The following is a 10,115-nucleotide window of genomic DNA, read 5'->3' on the forward strand; positions in this document are numbered from 1 at the left end:
TACATGAACAGACATTATTATCTAGCCATAACTAAATTATGAAACATTTTGTCATTAGCATATTATTGGCATAGTTGTACTAAATGAGCTGAAACCAGTAAATGGCTATATTTTTTGCTTTTAATTGAGAAAGGCAATGTCACAGTCTAGGACTGTTTGGATGTCCATAAAGTATTCTCTTACAATAATTAAGTAATGCAACCTTTCTTTATTAGCATCATTTGCATACATTATGTTTAAAAAAAAGACCGCAGCCCTCACATCTAGAGTTCGGACCACAACTCGGCCCTCACACCTACGTCACCCCGCCGATCCGATCGATATGTCTGTCTGAGTCATAGAGTCGGGGTGATTGTCAGAGTACCCATGGTACCCGTCTGTCTGTGTCCCTTTTGTAGCCCATTATATGGAGATATGTATTTATTTTAGCAAAACTGTTATACATTAACCTATTAAACATATTGATTTATTAATCTAGTAATGTATCTTAAACACATGAGAACTGTTCAGTTCAGCGTTAATAGTGATATACAGTAATTTACAAAGAAAAAGAAGAAAAAAAGACAATGAGCACAGTACGTTTTGAACACTGACATTATGAACTGTTTTGGAACCTACCAACACACATTCAGTTTAAACAATTTATACTTGCAAACAGTCCCCGACTCCCCTGATACTTAAATAAATCCTGAATTCTATATGGTCAGGCTGACAGAATTCCAACTTCACAGTGTGGGGTAGACAGCAAAGTTGGCAATGCCACAGAGATTCTTGTTCCTGGCCATTCGCATGTACCCTTCTTCACCCCATCCAGTCCCCCAGCTGCAAGCAGAACACTGAATGTTTGAATGTTTGTCATTGTAAATACCTTGTTTGGCTTCTCCACTGACTATTAATGACTAATGGTTAGGACTAGAGTTTTAGAACTGATGTACACTTTCACTGGTTCTTTCATGGTTCTGGCCTCTACCTTAACCATCTGCTTTGATCTGGATCAGCGAATCTCAACCTGTGGGCCGTGAGGATAATGTAAGGCCCCAAAATAAAATAGATTTTAATAATATAACATAAATATTCAAATATATATATGGAAACAATATTTCAAGGTGATCTTTTCTTTATAAAATTAGTTTTCATTGTGATCAAAGCCGCAACACAATCAGGTGACTGATCATTAACATACTCTCAAAGCACACAACCCATTATGTGGTCAGATGGGAGGGCCACAAACACGATTTTCAAGTGGGCCCTTCATAAAAGGTTGAGAAAGTGATATCTAGAGCAAGGGTTCCCAAACTCTAAGGCCGCGACTCCCCAAAATAATCATATTTGATATCATTTGGCGACCCCCCCAGGGGGTCCTGACCCCCAGTTTGGGAACCACTGATTTAGAGCACAGCTAAGGATCTCAGCAGGACTCATTCCAAAGTCTCTAGAGTCTAGTCTAGACTCATCACAAAATGTGACCTGGCTTTATCTGGACAGATTTACTGGAATCAGTAACAGACAACTCTATGGAGCTTCAAAAGACTTTAGTATTAAGATGACTTATTCACCTGTTTTTCACAAGCCAGTAGTCTTGTCCGTCGGCTGCACCATAGCCCACCACTAGTACAGCATGATTTAGTTGCCGGGAGTTGCAGTATTTGTCATCGTATACACCTGAAAGATCGATATGCACCTGATGGTTAATGAACGAATGGATGCTAAATCGACCGACCCGGTCGCTAAATCTACCGACCTGCCTGCAGTTTTAGGTCGGTAGATTTAGCGACCCGGTCGGAAGATTTTGCGCCCCAGTCGGTCGATTTAGCGACCCGGTCGCTCGCTTTAACGACGCGGTCGGTGATTTAGCGACGCGGTCGGTGATTTAGCGACCCGGGCGGGAGGTTGCGTGGCAGGTTAGCCTAACTGAGGTAACGGTCGGGAGGTTGCGTGGCAGGTTAGCCTAACTGAGGTAAGGTTACTGAGGTTAGGTTTAGGGTTAGGGTTAGGGTTAGGGTTAGTAGGTCGGTGGAAGCGACCACCGGTCGGTGGATTTACCTACCCGGTCGCTGGATTAGCGTCCCAGTCGGTGGAATTAGCGTCCCGGTCGATGGAATTAGCGTCCCAGTCGGTCGATTTAGCGACCCGGTCGCTCGCTTTAGTGCCGCGGTCGGTGATTTAGCGACCCGGTCGCTCCATTTAGCGACCCGGTCGCTCGCATTAGTGCCGCGGTCGGTGATTTAGCGACCCGGTCGCTCCATTTAGCGACCCGGTCGCTCGATTTTGCGACCCGGTCGCTGAAAACTACCGACCACGTCGCGACCCGGTTGTAGGTCGCTAAATAATCTCGCCCTCTCTCGATCTACAAGTTCACAACGCATGCTCATTGTGAGCTTGCAGATCGGCCTTTTTCACTACTTCTTAAAAGGAAGTAGTGGAATTTCTTTGATTTCTTTATAGAAATAGAAATCTAACACCAAAGGGTCAAACGCTACTTTGGGTCCCGACCCTCTGTTTGGGTAACAGTGATGTACAGTATAGTGTCTCAACCTTACCTCCTTTGTAGCGGTGAAAAGATGGCTGCATGGCATTAATGCCCACAGCTACTGGCCCCACTGTTGCAACAACAGTTTTCAAAGTGTTCTCGTTGCCCCGAGACAGAAGCATCCTGACCCCAGAGCAGTAGGCAGCCTTTCCCTTGATGGAATAGCGACATTCACCTTCCTTTATAGTGACATAATCCAAATGAGATATATTAACACTCACGTTCAGTTCAGATTACATTGTGATGACGTTGTCGCTATCAAACGTGGCACATCATACTGTGTAGGCCTACGTAGAGTCTTTAAAGCAAATAAGCAATATGTATTTTCTTATCCAAAGGTGTATTAATGTACTGCTGTCTATAATGACTGTATTCATTATAAACATCTCCCATCTGATTTCTGTTTCTCACATACAAAAATGTAATACAAATTTCAACTTGACATGTTACTGTCATGTCCAATGAGTGCCATGCATAATTAAGCAATTCCCTCAAGTTTGGTATTTCCAACTTATTTGTCTTAATAATATAGCTAATTTATCAACCAATATTACTGCTAAAAATGTAAAAAAAAATCTGTAAATCTAAGATAATTTAACAAAACAGTCAAGATGTCTCCAATGAATAAAAGAAGAAGAATTATTATTATTATTATTTCTATGCTTTGATTAACAAAATAAATGTGTTTACAATCAAATAAATACAGAAGATAACCTTGTGTTCATAGGGGTAAAAGCTCTCAGAGTCGATGCCTTTGTTGCGGATGATGTAGTTGAAGGCTTTGGAGATGTATCCACCCCGGCAGCCGAGGTTTCCATCCTGGGTGCTGCAGTCAACCAGGTTCTGGGGACTTAAAGGGACCAGGATGCCTGTGTGTCTCTTCATTTGGCCCTCGAGGGCCCCCACTGCACTGAAGGCCCAACACGACCCACACATTCCCTTTAAGTAAGTCATATGTTTATGTCCGTTAGACACAGTGGAGGGAGAGAGAGAGAGAGAAAAAGAGACATAAGAAACATCAAGCCAAGTTCCCACTATTAGATGTTCCTTTACCTTTAGAGCAGTAGGTTCTCAAACTGGGGTCCGGGGACCCTGTGTTGCCCAGGGCAGGGGTCCCTGGGGGATTCCAGGAGGTCCCCGACTAACGTAGTAAACATATAGCATCACAATCGGTTTAACTACATTATCCACATATATTTTGGCTATTCAAAAATAGCAGAGGTACAAGCTTGTGCATCTGCTACTTTTGAGAGCGAGCAGTGTTTTTTAGGTTTGGCCCTGTTTTGTTCCTCGTGTGAAATGCAACATTTGGGTCCAGGTAATCTCTCAAAATCAATGGAATATATTCACATGGTTTAGGATTTGACAGTTTAGCTCAATGGCCTATCCCTATCTCACACTGGAGTGTACCTAGTCTTGTGTGAGGCAAGGCAAGGCAGTTTCATTTGTACTGCACATTTCAACAACAAGGAAACTTATTGTGCTTTACAAAGGTCTTTAGTTGTGTTTTAACCCATTTAGGCCTGACCTAGGTTTTCTGGAAAACGTCAAATATTATTCAAACATTTCAAAAACAAATATGTTGCTACATACTGTACATGTACTGTACTACACTAAAATGTGTTCCCGGCCTGTTTTAAAGAGTGTCAGCAGACCTACAGTTTTCTGGGAGTTTGTTCCAGATGCATGTGGTGCATACAGGGGCGTCACACCAAATTCTGGGCCCTGGGTACAAGGATTCACTGCGGGGCGGGCCCCCCATGAATGTTAACTATTGAAAAATAGCAGATATACAAGCTCACAGCGCGGCACCGAGTGCCGCGCTGCGAGCTTGTACGCCCCTGGGTGCATAAAAGCTACGTAAGTGCTGCTTCCCCACGTTTATTTTTGTTTCTAAGGATAGAGAGCAGACCTTTCCCAGATGACCTGAGCGATCAGGATGGCTCATGATATCGTCGTACAAGATCAGAAATGTAGCCTATTTTGGATCTAAACCATTCAAAGCTTGCACCACCAGTGGTAGTGTAGAGCAGTGGTTCTCAACCTGTGGGTCTGGACCCCCGGCCAGAGGGGTCCCCAAATTATTTTGGGGGGTCCCCAGATGATCAACTTTATGTGAAACATTGTTCTCTCACTCAACAGTGAACAAATCAACATACCGTTTAAGTGTATAGAGGGTATTTGCAGTTTGCACATGTCTAAAGTGACAATTTAAGGACTTTTTTTAACACATCTGAAATGAAAAATTATACATTGGTCAAATTGTCAAATATTAGAGGCTGAAATTGTGAAAATGGCCGATCTACATGCTCACAACATGCTCACATACAAGCGTTGTGAGCATGCAGATCTGCTATTTTCACAATAGAACCATGTTATACAAAATGAAATGCCTCGACTCTTATTGCTCGTCAGGGTGGGGGTGGGGGGGGGGGTCCCCAGTTAAAATATGATTAATTTGGAGGTCATGGCCTGAAAAGGTTGAGGACCACTGGTGTAGACAGATTCTCAGAGATCTCCAAAGCTAGGTGGAGCTACCCAGTGGTCTGGCTATGCCAAGACCATGGTGTACCTGGTTTTGGACGGGGCTGACCATGTCTCTCTCCCTCCAGTCCACTCTCTGGGGTACGTGCACACCACTTCCTTGCTCGACGGTCCAGTTTTTAAAATTCATATTGTCCTCGATTTTTAAACCATTCAGATTTGTGTTGATCTCCTCTGTTGTCTTGAAAGAGAAAAAAGGGGGTCCGTTAATATTATGTAGTGTAGGCTACACAGGTACCTCTGTCTCACCTAGAGTCCTTATATTGCCACAATAATAATGTATTTGCTGTTCTTTCTGTGTACTCTTGCACATGTTCAAAGTATATTCAACTTATGTATATAATAGCCATTAAAACAGCAATAATACTATTAAATATTTTTGGATGAATCAAATGTGTAATGTAGCAAAACAAACACATTGCACATTGTGCAGATGATGGAGTGTGCCATACCATATATCACCACAGTGGGGTGATAGATTTCATGATTGCAATTACTGTGTATCAAAGTTAGTGTAACTGATTAGGATGGAAAATAGTGAAAACACATTATAGAGTTCTGTCATTCTATCTAGACTTCTAGAGTAAGACATTATTAAACCTAAATGCCATGTCTGTAAACTGTTTTATTTATTTGCATGTGTGAAAGTCTGGAGGTCAGAGAGAGCTGTAAGGACAGACAACACAGATATCTAGGTTCAGTATTTGTATTTGTATCTGCAGTTGCAGATATTCATGAGACACAGGCATTAGAGCATGAATGTGTCCTTGCTTGTTGTGAGTGAGCAGGCACGTGCACACATGGACATCAAAGGGGGCTTGAGCAGAAAAAAGTGCCCTCTCCAGAACCATGAATGCAGTTTTTACCATGGTGAAGAAGAAAAAAAGAGCAAATACTCTCTTTTTCCATGCCTTACCTGAAGGCAGCATTCAAGAGAATTGCCTTGTCCAAACTCTCTTGAACTTGAATGCAGCATCTTAAGTTGAAAGAATTTAGCCTGGCGGGCCAGCCTCTTTCACACACTTCGTTTTTGTGCAGTCTGGTTTTTACCAGGCTAAAAAGAATTGCCCTTAATCTGTAGAAATCCATGCTGTACACCCATATCTCCAGTATTGCCTTTTTTATGCTCTGTTTAGTGTGCTATCAAGTACCAAAAATAGCCGACCTCCAAGCTCACAACGTGTCACGCTGCGACGCGTTGTGAGCTTGGAGGTCTGCTATTTTCAATATTTTCACCAAAAGGCCCTTTTACAAATTTCAGCCCCTGCTCTCTAACATTCTCTGCACGTCCCTGAGCGTGAGGACAGACAGTATATACCATGTCAGCCAGGTGGTTGAGTCCCATGGTGAAGGTGTGCAGGCCTGCTGAGGCCTCCAGGTTGTGTTTCACTATGAGCACCAAGTTCTTCTCCCAAAGCATTCTCCTGTAGACCACCTCCTCCTGAAACACACAAGCACACTGACTGATGGGGGTTTGCCACTCTGACATCACGCTCTGGCTTCACTCTGATGTCACACTAACAGAATCCCTTTTATGCCCATTTATGGAGTTTCCTGATGTCATCAATATTAATGATGCCCTGTTTTAGAGAGATCCCTGTGATGCCAGGGGGAACAAATCCCTTTTATGCCCATATATGGAGATCCCTGGTGTTTCCCTGATTTCCACATCTGAGGTGTCTTACTAGTTATTTTATACTTTAGCTATTAAGAAATAGCAGATATACAAGCTCAAGGTGCGGCACGCTGCGAGCTTGTAGATCTGCTATTTTTGAAAAGTTGCGAAAATGTGTGCAAATCTTTGAACATATTTATTTTTCAAGTGAACATTTGTAACTCAAATCTTGCTTCTGGGGGTTCCCTGGAACTAAATATTTTGAGATGGGGGTCCATGGCCAAATACATATCATTTTGGGGGTCCTTCACATGAAAATGTTTGAGTACCACTGACATAGAAACATAGGTTTTTCAAAAGAAACCTTAGAAGGATTTGAAATATTCAAAGACTTGCACAAATTTTCCTTGTACCCAGGGCCCAGAATTTGCTGCGACACCCCTGATGATGTGCTCTGAAGTGACCATACATAGTCTAACCTTTTTGCATTCCTTCTGGTTGCAGTTTCCCAATGCAAGACTATAATGTCTGGAGTGTGAATGGTCAATAGAAATGAGAGTATAATTGGAGCCTATCTATATACAGTACATGGTACAGTATAGATTTTTCATTTATTTTAGGTTTGATTTGTTTTCATTCATGCTGCCTATACCGTAGGTGCTCACTCACATGTGCGAGTAATAATATACAATATCTTACCTGGTCCTGGTAAATCTTCTGATACTTGGATTTCCAATCTTCCCATTGTTCATTTAAGTCAGAGAACATCCGACTGAGAACAGGAACGCTCAAAGCCAGCACAGCAACCAGGATGTGCATGCTGAAACAACACAAATGACACCGGTGGTCACTCACGATAATGATTCATTCATGATTATGCTTTTGCTTGGGCAATTTTGAGAAATCCATCATAAAGATTCAGATTAACCACAAAGATTATAGACCATCACATTGTCTGTGTGATACCAATCAGAAAACATAACACTGTCAATGCCTCGTGAAACCTAAGTCTGAATGAATGATGTTGTGGATGAGTGCTCTCTTGTATTGCACGGATTCTTGGCAGTCGCTGTTATCCCATGACATGGGATCCTTTAATTATTTTGATATCTCGTTAGTAGATGTTTTTGTAGCATTGACACACTAATATAATCTAAATGAGTGTTGTTGTTGTTGTTGTTGTTGTTGTTGTTGTTGTTGTTGTTGTTGTTGTTGAATATTGGTTTGACCTGACTTTAACTTCCAGCTTTTTTTGTTTTGTTCTTAGAATCAGGTTAATTCATTTTTGCTAACTCATGATTGACACTTGCAATATAAAACATACCTGCTGCAATACCAACTCCTCTAAAATAGCATCAGTCTCTATATTAAAAGTGAATTATTCAGGTTACAAAACGGATCCTTATATCTATATACCTATCTTTCTATCTACTATCTTCGACTAGATTTGATTTGTCACAGACTAATTTACTGTATATATTGAAATTTGGAAAACAAAAGAACATAACCTGAATGTGGTCATTCTGCAACCATACATTATAAATTAACATCTCATACAACATTTATCTCATACATATTCTATTTAACAGCTGTTGAAAGTTTGGTATCACACAATGATCTCAGTTGAATATTTAATTTGAGATGATTTATAGCATAATGGTCTTGTTAAGTAACAGCATATTGTGCTTCCTCTGTAAAAATGTGTCTCACATCTATTTTCTATGCTCTTACTCTCATCTGCAGCGTGTGTCTAAACTTTGACTTGTACTGGAACTTCCCTCCCAGAGTGCAACATCATTATTTATGCCTCCCTGTTAAATAATAATAACGCAAAACAGATCAGTCTAAACATACCTTGCTGGGTCTCTTGTCCTGAAGATAGAACTCAAAGCTCACGTTTACCATGCTAGACAATGTCCCCACTTACATGAACATGGGGAAGTAATGTTTCCTGACACAAACTGTTTTCTTTGCTTCTCTCTCAGGCCCCCTCTGTGAATTCTGGTCGGTCATGTGAACCTAATTTCAAACATACTGCTCCTAATAGCTAACTGGGTAAATGCAGAGAACTAATTTCACATATTACGTGCAAAATGTACAGTGACAAATACCCAGCAGCAACTAGAGGGGACTACGTTAAATGAAAATGTGATAATGTTATACAGTGAGTGATCAAATTATATTACACTACATTGCGGTCTATCCGTAGGCCGTATAGCGCTTGCCTACATACAGATCATTTTGATGGCATTTCTTTTATACGTTTTTTGGTTTTTATAACGTTTTTTATTTTTACTGAGTAGGTGCTTGGTCTACCTACATTATTTATTAGATTAGACTATTTATATGCATTCGATGTATTGATGTTGTTGTATCGATGTATTACCTTATTGATGTTGATGTATTGATGCTTGCTTATTGTAAATCGCTTTGGATTAAGAGCGTCTGCCAAATGCCTAAATTGTGAAATGTTATCCAGGTTGCCCTTGTAATTCAGAGAAAAACAACGGTTTCTTAACATTTGGTGAGATTATTGCAGAGCTGATAACAACCTTTTCTGTGATAAAGCAATTGAAGCAACTGAGAAGAAGTATACAGTAGGCTAAGTTGTGAAGTGCATTGTGTTGTAATATCCTACCGTTGTGATGTAAAATCCCTGTTATGCAAACCAGCAAGGAGTGAAACGAGAGCAATAAACATTCAATTGCATTTTGGCCGAGGCTCATCTTGCCCCCCCATTGCTGTTGTTTTCTGTTCTGGACAGGAAACTGCTGATCAGTGCAGGTTCTAAGGGGCCAGATGGTGGCTCTGGTTCTGCGTGGGCCCCTCTAGAGAGAAAGAGAGTAGCATGTACACACACACTACAGACAGGACACCCTCATGGGTGCTGTTTAAAGGTGAAGGTGAATGTGATTTTCTTTTTAAAAAGTGTTCTATATTCTGATACTGAAAATAAATGTTCATGTTGGGATACCAATTGTATCCAATCAGGAGAGAGAACTCATACAGGGATACACGATAAACCAGTGTTTCTCAACCTTCTTTCTGCATGGGCACACTTTTTATGTCCCAAGAATCCATGGGCACACCAACATAATATGGGGGTGTAAATCTCGTCACTGTCGGGAAGAAACCTTGTATCTCCAAGTTTCAAATTTGTACGTTTCTTCGCAAAGTAAAGCCCTGCTTCATCATACAAGGCTGTCGCACAACAGTAGTGAAAACAGCAGATCTACAAGCACTCAACGCCTCGCACTCAACGCCTCGCACCGCTTACTACTAAATGTAAAGGCCTGATTCCCAAAATGTATGTTTTGTGGAGAGAGACAGGGAGCCCCTGGAATTTAAATTTAAAAAAAAAAGAAAAAAAGAAAATCCCATACCTTTAAGAAAAAAGCATGGCATTTTTGTAATGGGCTTTACACT

The 10,115-nt window shown here is 41.1% G+C and overlaps 1 protein-coding gene across 1 annotated transcript; it reads right to left on the reverse strand.

Moving 5' to 3' along the window:
• Nucleotides 1-555: 555 nt before the first annotated feature.
• On the reverse strand, nt 556-8,594 carry ctss1 (cathepsin S, ortholog 1; the record flags this gene model as incomplete). The annotated part of the gene is made up of 7 exons (XM_080735343.1): nt 556-822; nt 1,557-1,662; nt 2,541-2,709; nt 3,245-3,469; nt 5,103-5,255; nt 6,393-6,515; nt 8,544-8,594. 7 exons carry the CDS (start codon nt 8,592-8,594, stop codon nt 726-728), a joined length of 924 nt encoding a protein of 307 aa, XP_080591469.1. The 3' UTR covers nt 556-725.
• Nucleotides 8,595-10,115: the final 1,521 nt, after the last annotated feature.

This window comes from Nannobrachium achirus, assembly GCF_963921795.1.
Source record: "Nannobrachium achirus genome assembly, chromosome: 10".
Lineage (NCBI taxonomy): Eukaryota > Metazoa > Chordata > Actinopteri > Myctophiformes > Myctophidae > Nannobrachium > Nannobrachium achirus.